At 40.4% G+C, this 21,592-nt stretch overlaps 1 protein-coding gene across 16 annotated transcripts in view; it reads right to left on the reverse strand.

Annotated features, from left to right (window-relative positions):
• Nucleotides 1-6,996: 6,996 nt before the first annotated feature.
• PEX5L (peroxisomal biogenesis factor 5 like) overlaps nt 6,997-21,592 on the reverse strand; it is a 203,830-nt gene continuing 189,234 nt past the window's right edge. For 13 of the 16 annotated variants that reach the window (XM_074328363.1, XM_074328359.1, XM_074328345.1 and 10 more), the window contains one exon: nt 20,819-21,047. In XM_074328363.1, the coding sequence (XP_074184464.1) occupies nt 20,834-21,047 (214 nt within the window). In that variant the 3' untranslated portion in view covers nt 20,819-20,833. Of the gene's footprint in view, nt 14,096-20,555; nt 21,048-21,592 lie in introns of those variants that run through there. The other 3 variants (XR_012494900.1, XR_012494889.1, XR_012494899.1) reach the window with 1 other exon arrangement.

Genomic DNA, 21,592 nt, shown 5'->3' on the forward strand with positions numbered 1-21,592 from the left:
GTTGTCTATCACAGAAAGATGTCTTTTCATCTTGTAGGCATCACGGTTAGTAAATCACATAATCTGTGGGGAGATGGCAGGTAACGACGGGCAGAAAGGGGACAGGATTAGATAAAATGTGATTCTATCCTTTACCTTAGGTCTGAAATCCCTGGTTACAGAACAAGGTTCTGTACTCTTCAGTCGGTGTGTACGATCACCTACCCTGTGCCACGAGATTCCCTACTCCGTGAATCATCCTGAGTGTGTATTAAGATTCTCTAGACCTGCGCTATTCAATGCAGTGGTCTAAGGAGCCACATGGGACTAGTGACCTTTTGAAATTTGGCTTGTCCAAATGGAGATTGTGCCATGCACATAAAATACAAAACAGATTGTGAAGCTCTGGTACCAAAAAAAAAAGAATGTAAAATATTTCATCAATATTGATTATATTGAATCCATGTTGAAATGATACTTGTAGATACAGTAAGTGAGATATTACTAAAACTTCACTTATTCCTTTTTATCTTTTTTGAACGTGCCTACCAAAAGATTTAAAATTAGACATGTGGCTCTCATTGTACATCTATTGGGCAGAGCGTCGATAGCCTTAGATGCAGTGGTTGGCAGCAAAATACCTTGGGTATGGAAGGTAATTGTCTGAAGCATCCAGGTAGAAGCAACACAGATATTTTTGCTGGAATTGGCAGCATTGTGAGGCACAGAACGCCTTCAAGAAAGCAGAAGGTGTTTCTATGTAGAAAACCAGTAGGTATGAGACCTAAGTTAAAAGATAAAAGTAAATAAGCCCCAAACCCTGTTCCTTCAGCTTTTCCTAGAATCTGGTAACCTTGCACTTATTTTTCAAGCAACTTCCAGATGCCAAGGATGGTAGCCACGGGAAGGTGTGGGCATATTTGTTTCACTTTAGGCAACATTCTCTTGTGGTTTCCCCTCCCCAGGTATTGTTCAGTCTGTTCAGAGCCGGGTGTGTTGAAATACTGTGTTTAACTCTTGCCGCTCCAATTGCACCGCTGCTCTTGGCCTTGGCGGAGGCTGAGCCTGTCACCTGCGCCCACCTGGCCAGCTGGTTCCCATGCTGGTTCCTGAAAGAGTTTGTATTCATTTTATTTTGCACTAGTCACAGTTGTTGCTTAAATTATCTCAGATGTTTTGGGAGACTATTTGCCTGTGATGGAAAGGGAGATGGATGATTTATTGCTTCAATTGTTTTAAAATTAAAAGCTATTCTCACAATCAGAGGTCCCTTTATGGCTCTTCTTTTTTCTTTTGCAAAATGCCAAGTAAACAAATTCTGTCCTTTGCAGGTTCTCATTCATCTGGGGAGCACAACTTGAGGCAGTGACTAATCGTGTTTCCTTTTAGTGTTTCTTTGTGTGGGCACCAAAGCTGCCTGGCTCCCAACAACAGTGGGGCATCAGCGATGGTACATGTTACCTCTGAGAAGGAGGGAGGGGTCTGTTGCCTTTTACACTTTCTCTGCTGGATGTCAAGTTGAGTATTGGAATCACCTGAGACCTTTCTGTGGTTTCCTAGATCTCAGTTGCTGGTGGCTTCCTCAACACAGGAACAGCAGAATTGGCAATAGTTGCATCAAGAGAGTTCAACATTTCTATGACACCACCATTCTAGGCTGAATTTCCTATGGCTGCTATAACAAATTATCACAAACTGAGTGACTTTAAACCATATATTTATTAGGTCAAAAGTCTGAAAATGGGTCTTATAAGGCTAAAATCAAGGTGTCAACAGGGAAGCTTGTAGGAAAGAATCCATTCCTTGAATGTCTTTTCCAGCTTCTAGAAGCTGTTTGCATTGCTTGGTTAATGGCTTTCTAATAGCATTGGCATCACTCCAGGGTCTGCTTCCATTGTCACATCTCTGACTGGCTCTCTTGCCTCCCTCCTGTGAGGACCCTTAGGATTACATTGGGCCCATTCAGGCAGTCCAGAATAATCTTCCCATAACAGGATCCTTAAGTTGATCACACCTACAGTGTTCCCTTTGTTACATAAGCTAACATACTCCCAGTTTTCAGGGATTGAGATGTAGACCTCTTTGGGTGGCATTCTTTTGCCTACCATATAGGCTATGCTAATTGCTACTTAAACTATGTCCAATTAATGCTTACAGTTTTTAGAAGAATGAACTGATATATTTTAAACATCCAAGTAAAATGCCCAACTTCAATGTTGTACCGTGTTTTGATGAGGGGGTGTGTCATGCAGGGTGTCTGCTCCCGCTCCCCACATAAGAACACGGGATATGGCGAGGCCGAAAAGGAACACCCACGGAGCCGTAGATAGGGGAGTCATACCACTATATTCTCGCTGGCGGCTGGGTTGGAGACACAGGAAGCAGGAGCCACACAATTGGCAACCTGCCGTCCACTTCTCTGCTGTCATGTGGGGGACCCTGCTCGCTGCGCCATTTGTCGTGCGGGAGACCCTGCTCGGTCTCTGCTCCCGCTCCCCATACAAGAACGCAGGATATGGTGAGGCCAAAAAGGAACACCCACGGAGCCATAGGTAGGGGAGTCATACCACTATATTCTCTCTCTCTGGCGGCACTATATCTCACTGGAGGCTGGGTCCACACTGTCTGCAAACCGCCATCCACACTTGCCAGCCCAGCCGCCATCCTCTTGCTAGCCCCCATTCTTTCTCTCTTCTCCTGCTCTTCTGCTAGCGTAGCCACAGCAGTTATATTAGTGGCCAATGGCTCACTGGTTACAGCTGACGGCCAACTAGCCACAGCTGATGGCCATGCAATCATAGTTGATGGCCATTTACTACCTGAGCCAGCACCTGTCTATGCGAGGCTGAGAGCCTGGAAACTACTTTCTGGGGCTCTGCCCCACATCTGCCAACCGACCTCACTTGCTAACTGCAATCCGCGCTTGCTAGCTCAGCCACAGCAGTTATATCAGTGGCTAATGGCTAACCGGTAACAGCTGTTGGCCAACTAGTCATAGCTGATGGCCATCTACTACCTGCACCAGCACCTTTCCACGTGAGGCCAAGAGCCTGGAAACTGTTCTCTGGGACTCTGTCCCCACATGGGGGCAAGTCAGCTCAGCTCACATTCATTTGCTATGTCCCATCGTGCCCACGGGGAGCTTCCACGTGTGTGTATGTGCTGTCTGAACTTACAGTCCTGCTTTGCAATGGACTGACTAACTTCAGTTATCGTGGGGAAATTTAATAGGAAAATGGTGTTGTCTTCACCCTTATGCAAGCAATTGTTTAAAGATCTACTAGGAGAAGTCAGTGATACAGGGAGGGAGGAGGCATAAGGGCGCGCAGAGGCATATAGACGAGTTCACATCCTGTTTCCAACACACACTAACTATGTGACTTTGTTTTTATTTGTTTATTTGTGTTTTTTTTCTTAAATTGGGGAACAGTGTGTTTTCCCAGGACCCATCAGCTCCATCCAAGTCAAGTTGTTGTCCTTTCAGTCTTAGTTGTGGAGGGCGCAGCTCAGCTCCAAGTCCAGTCGCCATTGTTAGTTGCAGGGGGCACAGCCCACCATCCCTTGTGGGAGTTGAACCGGCAACCTTGTGGTTGAGAGGACACGCTCCAACCAACTGAACCATCCGGCCGCCTGGGTGCTCAGCGGCAGCTCAGCTGTAGCTTGTTGTCTTCAATCTAGTTGTGGAGGGTGCAGCTCACTGGCCCATGTGGGAATCAAACTGGCAACCCTGTTGCCCAGAGTTCGCGCTCTAACCAACTGAGCCACCGATCTGCCCCTACCTATGTGACTTTGGTAAGCACCTCGTATCCTGAGGCTGTCTCATCTGTGCAGTGGGCATGATAACACTTAAGCTACATAAAGCATCGGTCAGTCTGATGGACACAGGAAATTTTTACTGTGCTATTTTACATCACATTTTAACCCATGGATACACACACCAGCATTTTGACTCTGTGGAGGTTTTGACCCTTCGTTTCAGTCTGAACCCATTTTTTTTTTTTTAAGACTCAGAATTATACCAATGTTGATAACTTTTTCAAAAGTATTTTGCTAGAGATAATTCCATTAAGCCAATTAATTTTGTTAACCTATATAGTGTAGTTCATCAATCAGTAAACACTGAACACCTACTATATGCTAGGCGTTGCTTTTCTTAGATGTATCAGTAAAGTAGACAAGGCTCTCTGTCCTTCTCCAGTTTATTTTCTAGCAGGGAGCGACAGATACTAAACATAAATAAGTAAATTATATAATGTGTTAAAAGATATTAAGTGGAGGTACAGATTGTCCTAGATACGGCACTCAGGGAAGGCATAGTTTGGAGGTGAGATTTGAACGAAGACTTAAAGGAGATGAGAGTCATCCAAACATCTTTTGGGAAAGATATGCCTGTCAGAGGAACTAGCTGGAGGAGCGGCTCCAGGGTGGGAACAAAGCTAGTTTGTCAGGAGCAGCCAGGAGACCAGGGGGTGGAGGGAAGGGAGAGTAGTGGGAGAGGAGATCAAAGAGGCCAGAGTGCCGAGGCCAGGAGGCCACTGGGAGCTCTTGACTCAAGAGTGCTGGGGAGTGCCATTACAGAGAGGGTCCTGAGCAGGCCATGGCCCGATCTGACCAAAGCTTCCGGAAGATTGTTTAGACTAGATGACAGAGGGCAGGGATAGGAATAGGGGCTGCTGTGGTTAGCAAGGTGAGAGAGGAGGATGGCTCAGAGGGATGGGGTGGCAGCAGTGGGGTAGGAGGGATGGTCAGCTTCTGGATACCCTTGAGGGTAAGGCCAAGTAGGATTTCCTGAGGGATAGGCTATGAGGTGTGAAGGAATGAGAGTAGCTAAGGCTGACTCCAAAGCTTTTGTTGGGAGCAATTGAAGAATGTAGTTGAAATCAGCTAAGGGGGAAGTGTTGATAGGACCTGGTGCCAAAGTCGGAGATGACTTTAGACAGGGGTCTGGGAAGCCTGTCTGTGGGGGCAGGAGGAGGCAGAGACCCGGAGTTTAGACGCAGCAGTGAGAAGCTAGAGTGCCACCGAGTCTGGGAATTCTCTCCTGCCTGTTCTGATTGTCTCAGGGAAATAGCAAGCAAGATCGCCAGCTTAGAGGGAGTATGGGGAGACATGGGATTTGAGGAGAGAAGAGGAGGTATGAAATAGTTATCTAGTTGAACTCTTTGCAAGCTTTTATATTTTTCCTTTCTATTTTAATGAAATTAGTTTAATTGGTATCAATTCTGTACATTTTATGAGGACAGGCTGAGTTATCTTTTAGTATCCGGTCCTCATCTAAATTTCCCTGTTCCCAATAATCTTTGTTATTGCAAATCTCCCTTTTGCAGCCATTATTTCCACTGGGTCCAGCTTTCCTAAGGCCAAATTTTACAAAGCTAAATTTTGTGAAGATTTTGTTCCTTTGTCAATTTGTAATCAATAGCAAATTTTACTTTGAGCAGGCTTAGTCTTCATCTTGGTAACATCGCTCAAGCTAACTTTTTCCTGGGTCAGTTTTTGCAATTTTTAGTATTAGATGTGAGCTTTAGTGAGTTTTTAATCTATAAGACATTTTTTTTTTTCACCAGGCACGGTTTTTGCTATTATGTTCATTATTTGCAGTAATATTAATTATGGTCTGGATGCATTATTTGTAGGGTAAAGGCATAGGTTGGTTCTAGATGTCCACTGGGGTTAAAATGGCAGAGTAGAAACATCTATCTGGTTTAAGAATCTGGTACATGGTAGGTTTCAGTGAATGTCAGCTTCAGCTCAGAAGGTCACACTGACCATTCTCCACCTTTCTAAACCCAGGTGAGCAAACTCAAGCCCACTGAGAATCAGTGATTTCGTTCCATAGGGCACAATACTAAAATTAACCATCAGTTCCCAACGTTCTGATTCATTAAGATGAGTACCAAGCAGCACTATTTGTTTTGAGGTGTAAGAAAAGGAGAGAAAAACAAAGTCCTCTGTGAGCCCTGAAATACTGCACAGGTAAGGTAATCCCTTATGGAGCCGTGGAAAGAAGTGTACAGAACCCTTCAAACCTTGGGCTGCTTTTATATACACACATGGAGTGAAGCAGCTATTTGAGGAAATTAATGGAATTCATGTTTAAAAGTGGGGGTACAAAACATTAAAAGAAGAGGTTTGAGTTCTGCAAGGGGTGGGGAGAGGAGCCACCATCACCACTAGGTAGATGGACTTTCACCTTATATAGAAGAACAGGATTTTATAGAGGAGAAAATGGAATTCCACCAAGGTTAAGTGCTGTCTCTGATCAAAAGGGGACAGTGAAGAGGGAGAGGGGGTGCCCCAGTTTCCCTCTCTCTTCATCTGAGCCTGCTGTTCCTCCATCACCTACCTGACCATTCAAGAAACACTAGTAAATGTTTCGGAAATACATCCGCTTCCATCTCAGTGGCATCTGTCCTCTGCTTGGGGGCAAATCTGTCCTTTACGCTGCTCTGGGAAGGCCTCCTATGATCTGCCCTGTCAGGGCCTCTTGTAAGGTCACCCCAGCTCATAGCTCTCGCCATCCTGGCGTCCTTTCTGCCTGAACACACACACCAAGCTCATTCCTGTCCTGGCATCTTGCACTAGCTGTTGGCTTTGCCAGCAATGCTTGTCCCCAACTCCACCTGGCTGGCTGCTGCTTGTTCAAATCTCATCCCAAACGTGACGTAAGAGATGCCTTTCCTGACTATAGGTAAAGTAGCCCCAGTCACTCTCATAATAATAACCACCTTATTTGCCTCATTCTAGCACTTCGCAGCATGTGACATTTGTATTTGTTAAAGTATTTATTGATCTCTCACAGAAATCTAAGCTGTTCAAGGGCAAGTTGGATTTAATTTACTTAGCCACTGTCCCACACTAGGACAGCACCTGCACACAATAGTTGCTTGAGTATTTATTGACTGACCAAAAGAAAAAAGGAAAAAAAAAAACAGACCCTAAAACTGAAATATATTTTAATGCTTTTATTCTACAAAGAAAAAAACAAAAAACAAAAAGAAACCCCACAAAATCCAATTTCAGGTTAAATAATACTTTAGTCTTTAAAAATTAACAAAGGGGGAAGATTTTAAAGTTTTGTTTTATATCTAAAAATGCATTTCTGATTTCCAGGTAACTCATGCAAAATCATATGTAACGATATTCAATAAAAGGACCTTTTAACCAGTAGTACAAATTGGATTCTATTTGGTTTGAAGCAATTCTGATCCACAAATCTCATTTTGAAAGATTTCTGAAAAGACCTTGAAGCCACAGACAAAGTTTATTTGAAAACATAGTTTAAAATTGCACAAATATATAAATACAATTTAATAATGTGAAAAAGGGAAGACATGCTTCCAATAATAGTACAAAAATACTACCTTAATCTTGGTACTTTGTAAATTATAAGCCAACTGAGTAAATTAAACACATCAATATGATAGTTTATTTTTATGGTAGTAATTTTATTTCAAAGAGCAACACAAGGAAATACTAAGAAGAAGCATTAATAGCCAACAGAGTTGTGCTATGATACATAATATTTCACTAAATACACAGATATATTATCACGTAGTATGCCAATGACTTTCACCGCCCCCTCCCCCCCATTGCCATTAATTTACTATAGGACACTTAATTTGGATTGGTTTTAATTTGGAAACTCAATGCAAATACTTAACTAGATTTTTCTGTTATCTATTTTAGCTTAAAAATGAAATCCCAAGATTTTAAACATTGTTGAGTATGATAAGTCAGCATCACAGAAGAATTTATCTCAAAACAGTATTTTTAGGTTAGATTAGATATGCAGTATTCATAGATATACAAAATATATAGAAAGATCTTTTCTAAATAGTTAATAAATGCTTGTTATAGTTTGTAAAAAGTTTACTAAATCAATCAGGTTGTTTTTTCAACCTATGTAAACAAATTTGGACAATGAAAATTGAGGAGGGTTTGGGTTAGATGATATGGGGGGAAATTGAAAGGAAGCTGGTAAAAATTTACGTTTGCTATATTTCCTTTAACTACTGGTAACACATTCAGTCATGAACACATTTCTCACATGGCACAATTCCTTTATGGTATCTCTGCAAAAATTTTGTATATCTCAGTGAAATTGCCAAATGACCTAGTTGAGTGCATATATCCCTTATTCCTTTTTGTGTCACACCATTTCCCTTTCCAAGAAATTCAAAGCAAAAAAAAAAAAAAACACCAAAAAAACCCCACATATTTTATTGTTGAGCAAAGAACTGCCTCATTGTTCTTTTGTTCATTTTAACATTATTTTGAGTGGTTTCTAAAAGTATCCCACCGAGCCTGTCAGGGTTTTGCTATGACACACTGTAACATTGCAAGTTAGTTTTCTCTTGTAGAGAAGGTCCTGAGAAAACACTTCTGGATTGGGGCACTTGCTTCTAGACTGTGTTATTTTGGTAGTTTTGCAAAGGTTGCAGTAGGTGGAAACTAACTTCAAAGCAAAATACCATATGAGAGTTTGTTAAACCTCACATTTTAATTTGCTTTTTTCCCTCTTAACTGTTTAATGCCTCCACACAAGGGTCTTCGCTGTGTGTTTGAGGAATTCTTTAAGCTCCTATGTAGGTGTGTGGGGGTGTAGGAGTGTATGAAATGGTGACAAAGCTGTTATTAACATAAGAAACTCTATTTTCTTACTGAGCTTTGCTCCCTCCATTTCTGGTCTCCGTGTTCCACATTTTTTCAATAGGACAGGGGTTATAGAAAAAAGACAGTGACAGGACTTGAGAGTTGTTCTGAATGACCATGAAATCACCTCATCACCCCTGAATTTCAGTGTTTTTAGACATATTGACCAAGTCCAGCTTCCCAAGGGATGTGGACTCAAGTAGCTCATGTACCATAAAAATAGGGCCATGGTGATGATGATGGTGTGACATCCCACACAGTTGTTATGGGAAATCTGTGGATATTAAGGCCCCATGTCCACTTTGCCTTGTAATGGTTTTCACGTGGCTGACATTACTCTAACCTCCCCACCTAATTTAGAATGTCAGTATGTCTAATTTAGTCCTAAACTTTTAGAAAAAAATTTGAAATGCACAATTGAGAATTTAGAACTCAAAACTGTGTGAGGCAATCAACACAATTTAGTTTAATAGACATAAGGATTTTGCTTCAGTTTTGGATCTGCTGTGCCTCAACTGGTTTTTTAAAATCGTTTGGATGTATAAGTACCTGGATTCCTCTGAGAATTAGTTTGGCATTGGCTGCAACGCTGCATAAGCCAGACGTTTGAATATCTGTCAAGTTCAGTGTGATACCATGAAAACAATCCCAAGGGTAGGATATTAAAAGCAAATAGAAAAATTGGAACACAAAGTTCATGGAAACATTTTCCTTGTTCAGAAACAAGGAAAAATAAACTAACCTATGAGACTTAATCATGCACTGGGTAAATTTACATTCAGTAAAGTTATCTTGCATGCTTTGGTTAATATTTGAGTAGGCAGATTTGCAAGTACTAAAGCATGCATTATTTTTGTACCTGAGGTTATATGTTTTACTTTTTAAAAGCTGCCTTTTTACAAACCTTATGCCAGAGTTCATCTCCAAACCTCAAAAAAAAAAAAAGAAAAAAAAGAAAAAAAAGTATCTGCTCCTTAATTCAAAACAGTTTAATTTTAACCGGTTCCATAAATATTGAGAAGATAGGGAAACTGAAGTAAAATTCGAAGAGGGAATGAATTTGAAATTGTTTTACAAAGTTGATATTATGTGTAATAATGTCTAAAAGAGGAGGCCTCAAAAAGGTGGCACACAAACTCACAAACTAAGCCTTCAGAATATCCTGTTTCCAGAATGCTTTTAGAAGCATTTCAAGGTATAAAACAGTAGCAACAACCGCTGTGTTAAACGATAGCCCGGTCTTGTGGAAGTGATTAGGGGCAAATGAGGAAGGGATGGAAAATGACCACCTTGCTCTCTATATCCCCAAGGAACTCACAAAGTTCATGGTAAAGAGTGGGGAGTTCCTGTTGTAAGTGGGACTAGCGCTACAGTTGCATTTAGGTGTTGTTTGTATAGCAAGAATATATAAGAAAGATTTATCTAGTAGGAGTATCTAGACATGGACCCAAGATTCAAAGCAATAATTCTCTTTAAAGACAAGAATGAGGAAAGAAGCATAACACTGTGAAAATGAGTGTGTCCTGGATATTCTAACCCAGTTAAGTATCACTAATTTGCTGTTTTAGTTGAAACCCAGATTGCCTGAGAAAGCACAGCTTGTAGTTTTCTATTCAAGTTTCCTGGTGGACAAGATCTGCCTTTCTTTCAAGGAGTCATGGGGAGTAATCTTGGGAGAAAGCCAAGGGAATGATGACTCAATATGATTGTCTCAGTAAGTGGATGCTTTAGTCCTTTCCCTCTTCTTCCCTATCCCTCTACCTCCTCCTTACCTGAACGCGGAAATAGCCCACTACATATAGTTACAACATTTGTTGAAATTCAGCAATGACCACTGGCCTTTGCATTTGCATCCAATCTACAGTTGAAATCAGTCCTTGAAAGTCACATCTATGCAATTGAGCAGCCACTCTTGTAAAATAGTACTGTCCTCTAAGAGATCTCGGCTGCTACTCAGTAACACAAGAAAAAAGAAACACAAAGTCTTCCCAGAGTGCCTCAGAAAGGAACCAAGGACCCTATGAAATGGAAAAAATAATTTAAACGACAATTTCACACCATGAGGATAAGATTCCAAAAAACAGTTCTGCCTTAAAAAAATGTGTATATACTTTTAAAAGATGTATAGGGGCCGGCCTGGTGGCTCATGCGGTTGGAGATCTATGCTCCTAACTCCGAAGGCTGCCGGTTCGATTCCCACATGGGCCAGTGCTCAGCTCTCAACTACAAGGTTGCCGGTTCAACTCCTCGAGTCCCACAAGGGATGGTGGGCTCTGCCCCCTGCAACTAAAAAGATTGAACACGGCACCTTGAGCTGAGTTGCCTCCCAGATGGCTTCCTCAAGACATGGTGGGCTGTGCCCCCTGCAACTAGCAACGGCAACTGGACCTGGAGCTGAGCTGCACCCTCCACAACTAAGACTGAAAGTTCAACAACTTGAAGCTGAACGGCACCCTCCACAATTAAGATTGAAAGGACAACAACTTGACTTGGAAAAAAAGTCCTGGAAGTACACACTGTTCCCCAATAAAGTCCTGTTCCCCTTCCCCAATAAAATCTTTTAAAAAAAAGATGTATAAAGACTCTTCTAATCTTGCTACTTAATTTTTGGCGGTGCTCTGATTTCTATAAACTTTCACTTGCCTTTTTGTATTAACTTAATTGTATTAAAAATATTGAAAAATATCTTGGGCAACAATTCTGCACTTCCTGACAGGGAACAGCCTATGCAAATCTTGGTTCTGATGGCCACTAGATATATTAGATAAAGTCCTACCAAACGCTCTGCAAATCACCAAATTATGATGGGAATGGAAAATTGTTTACTCTCCCCTGAAACAACTCCTTGGAGTTTGAAGTTACTTTGTATTCAAACAGCAAAATAAAACTTGGGCCCCCAGTTGGCCACTGCTTAACAACAATCAAATTAAATCAAACTATTGCACATTTACCCTACTTTGGGGCTTTAAATTGTTACTGCCTTCAGGTAGGTAGTGGCAGCAAAGCTCAGAAAACTATCATTATTATTACTGCAAATGCTGTGACTGTTGGAAGTATAGAATGGCAACATAAACAGAACCGCTGTAAAGGTGGCTTTGAATCCTCTGTGTAGAGGCTCCTCATGGACTGTGATGAATGCAAGTCAGCTGGCCAGCTAGTGAAGGCACAGGGGCAGGGAGGAAGAAGGAACACGCTGAGAACAGATGCTGTTCTATCAGGGATATTCAAACAGGCAGCTCCCATGGGTTGCAAGAGTCCTTTTAAGACCAAGTTTCTAGGATTCTAAAATGCTAAAGAATACTGTTCAAGCAAACACTGTTGAGCTTCACTTTGCTCCTGGGGCTGCAGGGAAGTGGACCACGACAGGTTCGTCACTGCTGCCCAGTGGTGAAGGCCTGGATGTCTTTGCCTCCTGCTGTCTGGCTGGAGGCATCACCTTGCCCAAGTGAGCTTTGACAGGGAATAACAAAGCTTTCAGCAAACCATGCCTTCAGCTCTTTGTCTTTATAAACTAGAATAGGGTAGAATATACGTAAGCCTCAAGGATCTGTGGTTTCATGTTTACTTGCGGCCCCTTCCTATCCCAGGGACTTCAAACGTAACAGAGGAGACAGTTTCCGCCTGCACTGCACCAGTGTATATGCACACCCCCCCTCCACTCCCATAGGAGAAGCTAAGTCCCCGGCGAATTAAACTGTCTCAACTTAAATGCTGTTTTCCTTGGTAACTATGAATATAACCAGCTATTTCTAACCAAAGAACATGAAGAAAAGTCAGGATCAGTTGGCTTTGGAGAAGATTCTAGAGGAAGGAAGGAAACAAGATGAAGAAGAATGGACAACTTGCTAGGATAAATTACTAGAATTGGATATTGGTGAAATTATATTTTGGTTAGCATTTTTCAGACAATTTTTCTAATCCTTGAAAAAACGATGTCTTTCCAAATAATCACTGAGCCCCCCAACAGGCACAAAACACTGAAGAACTGAGTGGAATGTAACCAGTGAAATAAAACACCACTGCCAACAGGAACTCCTGATACTTGATAAATGTTCAAAATGAGAGCCAAAGGGGCATGCGTCTGTCCTACGAAACCAATGACGTCCAATGAGATTCAGTTAGACTATGCCGACCTTTATCACTTAGAATGCAAGAGGGTGAGCCGTGCAGGTTATTATGGAACTAAGAAAACACATACTTTTTAGGAAAAAATGTATTTATCACTCTTAAGGAATAGTATTTAAAATATTAACAGTTTAAAGGAAATATTGCTGTGCAGGGCAGTTTGAAAGCAAGTAAAATATGACATTTAAGCAAGTTAATGTTAACTCAATAGAAATCAAGGTATCATCCAACTTTTGCCCTGCAGAGAATGCATGAAGAGATGATACCTTATCTTTTGCTTAAGTTCAGACAGTCCCAGGAAACACGTGAATAAGATCTGACACATTTATACCCTATGTTATATCTGTGTTAAGAAAAACACTCCTTCAAAACCCTACACTATGAAAACTATTTTCAGGAATTTTTATTTGGTCCATTGATCTAACAAGGCTGAGTTCTCAAATCTTTCACCCCCAAGTTAAAAATTGGAGCCACAAAACTCCAGCAAGGCATAAAGATTAAAGTGCATATATACAGTCCCAGAAAAGTTTTGATTGGGAACAGCAAAAATTTCTAGTGCAAAAACTGCTTTTGCCAGCAAAGCTCCTTCTCTGGAATCAAAAAGCTACAGTAAAAGTTAAAATTGGAACAGGTTTAAGCAATGCCTCTCTTTAGTTAATATTTGTGCATGCACCTTGGCCCAAACTATGTTCAATCCTGTAAAAGGGAGAATGTCAGGGGACAGTTCAGAAATAGTCAAATTCCCTGATCTCAGGCAGTGCTTCCAGGTGTCCCATGAGCAAGTTTCTTAGATGTCATTAGCTGCAAGTGGGGACAAAAAAAACCCAAAGAACATGTTTTGTAATGTGCTTGCAGCTTGTGAAATGAGTATTCACATACAGTCACGTTATCTTGGTTCGTCTTCAGCATCTCCAGTCTTCTTTCAAGCCTGGCCTTGACTCTCCATATAACATTTTGTGCTTTTGGAGCCAAACAGATACTGGGCATTGTCTGTAGGAATTCCCCTGGGTTGTACCACCACGGCCTTTTGAACATCTGGTTTAATCTTTTTGGAATTCATAAAATAGTTTTGCATTTCTCAGTATAATTATACAGACAAGGGATTAGTATTTTTTATTTTTTTCTTTTCCTTCAAGGATCCAAGTTGAAAGCTCTTAGGAGGACATCCAGGTCGCCAAGATTAGCTGCCTGGAAGAGTTCTGGTTGGTCCATCAGAGAAAGCGCGATTCTGAGGGCAGACCAGATGTTCCCGGAGATGGCAGGATGAGGAACTTGCTGTTGATTCCGGCTCTTTCTTTGCAGACTGAGGGCAGTGAGAAAATTGCTGACGGCTTCTCTAAGGGGGGGGGTAGAAAAACAGACATTTAAAAATGCAACAAATTTCAGAGTTAGCAAACTTAAAAGAACAAAATGGATTAAGTTATTTTAGTCTAACATCCTAAATCACCTCTCTATGGTGATTTTGGATCATCAGATGAACAACTTTCTGATTCCATCATTATTCTTTCGTGAAAAATCATCGTTAAATGTAGTGAAATCAGAAAAAAAAAAAAAGCAAAGCAAATTTTATTTTAGGAATGTCATGTGGGAGAGGAAGAGTAATGGCAAAACCATTGCTAACTCTGTAATGCATTCGATTTTCCCCTGATCCAGGAATGATTTGAAGACGTAATCCATTTGCAGATGTGATTATATAACTAGGGCTGAAGAAGAAGCAACAGGCCCTACTCAGAAACAAAGTGGTCTAACTTCTCCTGTTAGTGATAGAAATATGCGAAGCAGCTGGGATTGACTTGAGTTTGTTGTCAGAGCACCTGGGCTTGAATCCCATTGTTTAGCCTTAGGCAAATTTCTTATCTTTCCCAAGCCTCAGTTTCCCCAACTATGTAATGGGGAGAATAGAAGTCATTTTAAAATCTTCCGGTGAGGTGCAGTTGAATCAAGTTATGTGAAAGCTCTTATCATTCAGTTAGATCAATAGCTCTCAAAGTGTTGTCTGGGGAACCCTGGGGATCAGTGAGGCCAAACGATTTTTATGATAATACTGAGATGTTATTTTACCTTTTCACTCTCATTCTCTCACAAATGTACAGTGGAATTTTCCAGGGACTACATGATGTGTGATGTCCTAACAGATTGAATGCAGAAGCAAACATATGAGAGTCTGCTTTCTATTAAGCAAGATATTAAATAAATTCGCAAAAATGCTAAAAGAATGCCACTCTCTTCTCACTAAACATTTTTTTGGAAAATTATTCTTTGTAAAATATATAATTTATGTTAACATGTAGCTTAGTTTTCAATGAATCTTTTAAAACTTTCTCAGTTTAATTTCTACTATGGTAAAAATTGATAGATAAAACCCATATAACAAAAGCCCTCTTGAGGTTCTCAGTAGTGGTTCAAAGTGTAAAGGGGTCCTGCAAACACAGAGCTTGTCAACTGCTGCGTCAGTCGCTGTCCAAAGGACTGCTAGCTGCCCCCCTTCTCCCCGCCACTTGTGTGCCAGGAGTACCTGCTCGGTCTGCCCACGGTAGCACCTTAGGTCACCTGAAGTGTGTAATATGTATCTGACAAACTGGTCTTCACTAAGAATAATTACCCCGCTTGAATTTGTATCTACTTTACTCTTCTTAAAAGCTTTTCACACACTCGATATCATTTAATCCTGCAAGGCAGTTATTAGGAAGCATCTGGTAAGAAACCTCAAAGAAAGTGAGGCTGGATTTCTGATTCAAATGCACTAAGCATTTGCTCATCGATATTGTTAGATCTTTCTGGAAATAAAAGGCATCTGGGAAATGGTTGTACTGTATGTGGCCACCTGGGTCATGGGAGGCAGTGGGTGTTCTAATCACCTCCTCTTCTGGATTTCTGGCAATGAGGCTAAAGGGGAGGATTTATAAACAAATACACATGGAAAGCCTACTTTGGAGGCCCTTTCTGGCTCCCTCCTCACAGGGTGGCAGCGCGAATGACAACTCCATTTCCTTTCATCCTGCTCGGTCTGAGAGAACTCTGGGGGAAGGAAGAACTTGGCACTCCATCCTGCCCAGGCTGCTCTGAGCCCACAAGTGTGTGGCAGTGGTCTCTGAGGGACACGGAGAGTAATAGCCGAAGAGTCTAACTTGTTCGCCTTATCAAGCATCTCCACGTTTTTCCCATAACGACAGTCTAACCCTGTTCCCCAACCTGAGAACTCAGAGTCCTTTTGGGGGACTCAGAAGGCTGTACATATGAGTAGATGTGTGACTATATATGTATGTTTCACACATATACATATTAATAAATTTAAATTGTGGGTGCATATGGTCATGATTAATAAAAAACACATTCATTTTAAAGCATTTCTCATTATATAGTAGCTTTCCCTCATTACACTACTACTAAAAATATTACTATCAGAAGCATGAGATTTCTTTTTTCTTTTAAAAAAGGGGTCTTTACTTTTGAAACGGTGAAGATTTATGGATATAAGTTCTCCTTCGGAGCTCCGACTGACAAAAGGGGAGCAGTTTAAGCTATACTCAAGTTTCAGGCCATGCATTTCCTCTTCTTATTTCACTTGGATAAGGTACTAGGAGAGAGCTTGCCTTTGAGTCTTCACAGAGTGTGTGAGTTTGACAGTGTGTGTAGCAGCTCACACACAGACACATCTAGTTCTTGAGGGAGAGGTCCCAAGACTTTGGTGGGGACAGAAATATTTGTACAGGCTCCTGGCTCTCTTCTGAGCCACATCTTTGTTGAGGGTTGTTATTTCCTATGCGTACACTTACACCTCAAGTTAAACTTATTTTCAGAATTCATTTAAGGTTTATGTCTCCCTTGATGGTCTTTTTTCCTCAGGAAAAAAAAAAGTAAGATGTTTATCACTTTACAAGATTTCCCATATCCATCATGACAATAAAAGACCTACAATGCTTAGCCGAGATGTTCCAAAGTTGCCATTTGATCCAGGTGGACAATTTTAGCCCATAAGAATATATGATGCATAATTAAATTTGAGTTTCAGATAAACAATGAGTAATTTTCAGTAAGTCCCATGCAATATTTGGGAAATGCTTATCCTAAAAACATATCTGCTGTTTATGTGAAACTCAGATTTAACTGGCATTTTGTATTTTATCTGGCATCCCTAACACTGACTTGCTTCTTTCAAGCAGAAAGTTCAAGAGACTTTCTGCTTGAGGATTAAAAATTCACCCCTCAACAGGGTTGCCCATTTCTCCCTGTCATGGACCTTCATGGCCTCCTGCAAATAGTTGCTCTACTGAGGCTTACATCTGTGAATGCCAAGAAAGTATTTTATTGGACCCTGGAAGTATCGTTTTCTACACTGAGAAGTTGCAATTAAGAAAAACTCATCCAGAAGCTTTATAAAAAGCTTCCTTTAATTGAATTCAACATGCCTACATGTACATATATATTTATTTACATTTCTCCTTGTTCCAAAAAAAAGGAGCTAAGGTGTCTCATAAAATGTATCTGGAAAATACGTGAATAAAAAGAGTAAAGATAAAAATCAGGTTAGGGAACGCAGATGAAGCCAGGAATGAAGTTAATATACACAAGGGACATTGTCAGGCTTTGGAGAGCTGATGTGCAGGGAGGCAGACAGATTCGACTGGGGCTTTGCACAGCGGATGTAAGGAGGACCTCAGCAAGCCACACATTTCACAATATCCACAAAATAAAACAAACCAGTTGCTCAGGAGTCACTCAGCGTTCCTGGTTTTGACCTGAGCAAGACCCTCTTAGAGGACAGAGTATAATCCAGTAACTAACGGTCCTTCTAAGATCCTTTTAGGATAAATGCAGCAACTAGTTTCTAAAGCCTCAATATTTGCCAACGGCCCAATGCCCTAATGCAGTTCAGAAACAGCAATTCTTCAGATGTCAGAAGAATGTAGCTCTCTGATGTCTTATCTAAATAATAATGATACCGATGATGACAGCAATGATAATAATCATGATGGTAATTCCTGCGATGTACTGAGCATCTGCTCTGTGCCAGGTCAATACATTTAACCTGCACAATAATCCTGTAAGGTAGATGTTATTACCTCTCTCTCTTTTTTTTCAAGCAGGTGAAATTGAGGCTCAGAGTTACGTACCCAGAATCATAAAACCAGTAAATGGCAGAGCTGTGATTTGAACCTAAGCTTGTCTGATTCTAAAAGCCTGGCTCTTTCTGAGAATGAGACAGGGTTTACATTTTTTGTGGGGTTTAAAACTAACATTTAGTTCTCTATTTTCCCAGTTGGGAAAGTAATACCTGTTTACTTAGAAAAATAGAAAAGAAAAGAAGGAAGAAAAAAATCACCCAAACTTCCATTGCACAAAAGAAACAAAGGTCATGTATGGTCCCTGTTAATGGGGAAAAGAGAGATGATACAGACCTAAATGATAATGAGGAATCATGAGAGAAGGAGAAAGGCATTTCAAGTTATAAACAAACCATTTAAAATTTTTTCCGTCCTTGTCAGAGCAATCAGGCAAGAGAAAGAAATAAAAGGCATCCAAATTGGGAATGAAAAAGTTAAATTATCACTCTTTGCAGATGACATGATGCTATATATAGAAAACCCTAAAGACTCCACCAAAAAGCTATTAGAAACAATCAACGAATACAGTAAAGTTGCCGGCTACAAAATCAACGCACAAAAGTCCATTGCCTTCCTATATACTAACAATGAAATCTCAGAAAAAGAAATACAAAAAACAATTCCTTTTGCAATTGCAGCAAAAAGAATAAAATACCTAGGAATAAACTTAACCAAGGATGTGAAAGACCTATATGCTGAAAACTATAAGACATTTTTGAAAGAAATTGAAGAAGACACAAAGAAATGGAAAGACATTCCCTGCTCATGGATTGGAAGAATCAACATAGTTAAAATGGCCATATTACCCAAAGCAATATACAGATTCAATGCAATCCCCATCAAAATCCCAATGGCATATTTTAAAGAAATAGAACAAAAAATCATCAGATTTGTTTGGAACCACAAAAGACCCCGAATAGCCAAAGCAATCTTAAGGAAAAAGAACAATAATGGAGGTATCACACTTCCTGACTTTGGCTTGTACTACAGGGCTACAATAATCAAAACAGCATGGTATTGGCAGAAAAACAGACACATAGACCAATGGAATAGAATTGAGAACCCAGAAATAAAACCACATAAATATGGACAGATAATTTTGACAAAGAAGCTAAAAACATACAATGGAGCAAAGACAGCCTCTTCAATAAATGGTGCTGGGAGAATTGGATAGCCACGTGCAAAAGAATGAAACTGGACTGCTATTTGTCACCATGTACCAAAGTTAATTCAAAATGGATCAAAGACTTAAGCATAAGACCTGACACAATAAACTGCATAGAAGAAAACATAGGTACTAAACTTATGGACCTTGGGTTCAAAGAGCATTTTATGAACTTGACTCCAAAGGCAATGGAAGTAAAAGCTAAAATAAACGAATGGGACTATATGAAACTTAAAAGCTTCTGCACAGCAAAAGAAACCATTGACAAAATAAAGAGGCCACCAACTGAATGGGAGAAGATTTTTGCAAACAGTGCCTCCGATAAGGGGCTAGTATCCAGAATATACAAGGAACTCATGCAACTCAACAACAAAAACAAACAACCCAATTGAAAAATGGGCAGAGGACTTGAAGAGACATTTCTCCAAAGAGGACATACAAATGGCAAATAGACATATGAAAAAATGCTCAACATCACTAATCATCAGAGAAATGCAAATCAAAACCACAATGAGATATCACCTCACCCCAGTCAGAATGGCTATCATCAACAAGACAAATAGTAACAAATGTTGGAGGCTGTGGAGAAAAAGGAACCCTCATACACTGTTGGTGGGAATGCAGACTGGTGCAGCTGTTATGGAAGGCAGTGTGGAGGTTCCTCAAAAATTACGAATAGAATTGCCATATGACCCAGCAATCCCTCTCCTGGGTATCTACCCAAAAATCTGAAAACATTTAGAGATAAAGACATGTGCTCCAATGTTCATTGCAGCTTTGTTTACGGTGGCCAAGATATGGAAACAACCAAAATGTCCTTCGATAGATGAATGGATAAAGAAGTTGTGGTATATATACACAATGGAATACTAGTCGGCAGTAAGAAAAGATGATATAGGAACATTTGTGACAACATGGATGGATCTTGAGAGAGTAATGCTGAGCGAAACAAGTCAGACAGAAAAAGCAGAGAACCATGTGATTTCACTGATATGTGGTATATAAACCAAAAACAACAAAAGAACAAGACAAACAAATGAGAAACAGAAACTCATAGACACAGACAATAGTTTAGTGGTTGCCAGAGGGTAAGGGGGGATCGAATATATGGTGATGGAAGGAGAACTGACTCTGGGTGATGAACACACAATGGGATTTATAGATGATGTAATACAGAATTGTACACCTGAAATCTATGTAATTTTACTAACAATTGTCACCCCAATAAATTTAATTAAAAAAAAAATTTTTTTTTCCTTAAAAAAGTTCGTTTTTAGTGACTTTGTTTGTAAATTAGGTTTAGAGAACCTGGATTCTCGGTTGTGCTTTGCCCAAAACTGGCCTTGAGACCTTCTTAAATCATTTTGCTGGGTTCCCCTGCCCCATCCCCCAAGGTTTTGTTTCCCTTCCTGGAAAATGAAGGTTTGGACTGTTCATGTTTTTCAGAGTTACCCTTGGGGTTAAGTGTTTAAAAACCTAGATAACTTGTCCCAACCCAGGCTGACTGAATCAAAATCTCCGGAGGCCTGGGCACCTCCATTTTCCAAGATGCTCATATGATTGCAGCTCTCTAAAGACTGAGAAATGCTAAAGCCAATTGCTCCTGCTTCAACGGGCCTCAAGATCTGAGGGCCCATGAATGTAGATCATGTGCCCAAAGGTTGGCTCTGGTCTCAGCATCAATGTTTTCAATCAGGGCTGCTCTTCTCGCAGAATGCTGCCCTAGAAACCATGTGGAACCGGTGGTGGTGGGGACCTGGGGCTCATTAATTACCCTCATGGTGATTGAATATGTGGGTGGGATTTAATGAGAAGGATACCTATCAACTGGAGACTTAGACATCCGCCGGGTAAGGCCTGGAGATCCCTTCTTGCTCTTCACAAGGTATTTGTACTTTGGATTTTGCTTAATCCAATTCTTTAGAGATTCGCAGGCATCCTGCTGATGGCCAGTGTTAGTGTAACTCACAGCCAAAGCCATCAAAGCTTTCAAGTTGTTGGGCTGCAAATCTAAGCACCTGAAAGGAGGAAAAAAGAAAACCCAGCTAATTTCCGAATTTTTTTTGGAGCCAGAGCCTGAATGATGCTTTAGAAAATTTGAGGTCTTTATTAATTAAATGGTACAAAAGCACTGCTAAATGTATGTGAAATCTCTGGAAAATACCTTATGTATCTATATGAAAATTGGGACCTAAGCCTATTTTTAAGAAAGTTAAGACTCATTCTCATGAGTGCTGTGTTTGGGAATTTTAATAAATGATTTTAAAACTATAGAAAATGTGGCTAATCCCTGTACATGACTTATTAGTAGTTTATCTAATAAGAAGTAGGACATATCATTATTTTAACTCTGCTCTACTATCAATATATTAAATGTACATTATCCACCAAGCAAACTGACTTGAGCTAAATTTGGACATCCGAGATGGAAGATTGTACAATGTTTTGTAGATATATTTTGTAAAAAAAAAAAGTATTTATTTATAAGAAAGGTTAGGAAAAGTGGAAGTCTATTTGGTGAGGGCTGTTTTCTTCCTGGGTTTAAATTAGGGTTCTAATCAAG

This window comes from Rhinolophus sinicus, linkage group LG01 (assembly GCF_036562045.2).
Source record: "Rhinolophus sinicus isolate RSC01 linkage group LG01, ASM3656204v1, whole genome shotgun sequence".
NCBI lineage: Eukaryota > Metazoa > Chordata > Mammalia > Chiroptera > Rhinolophidae > Rhinolophus > Rhinolophus sinicus.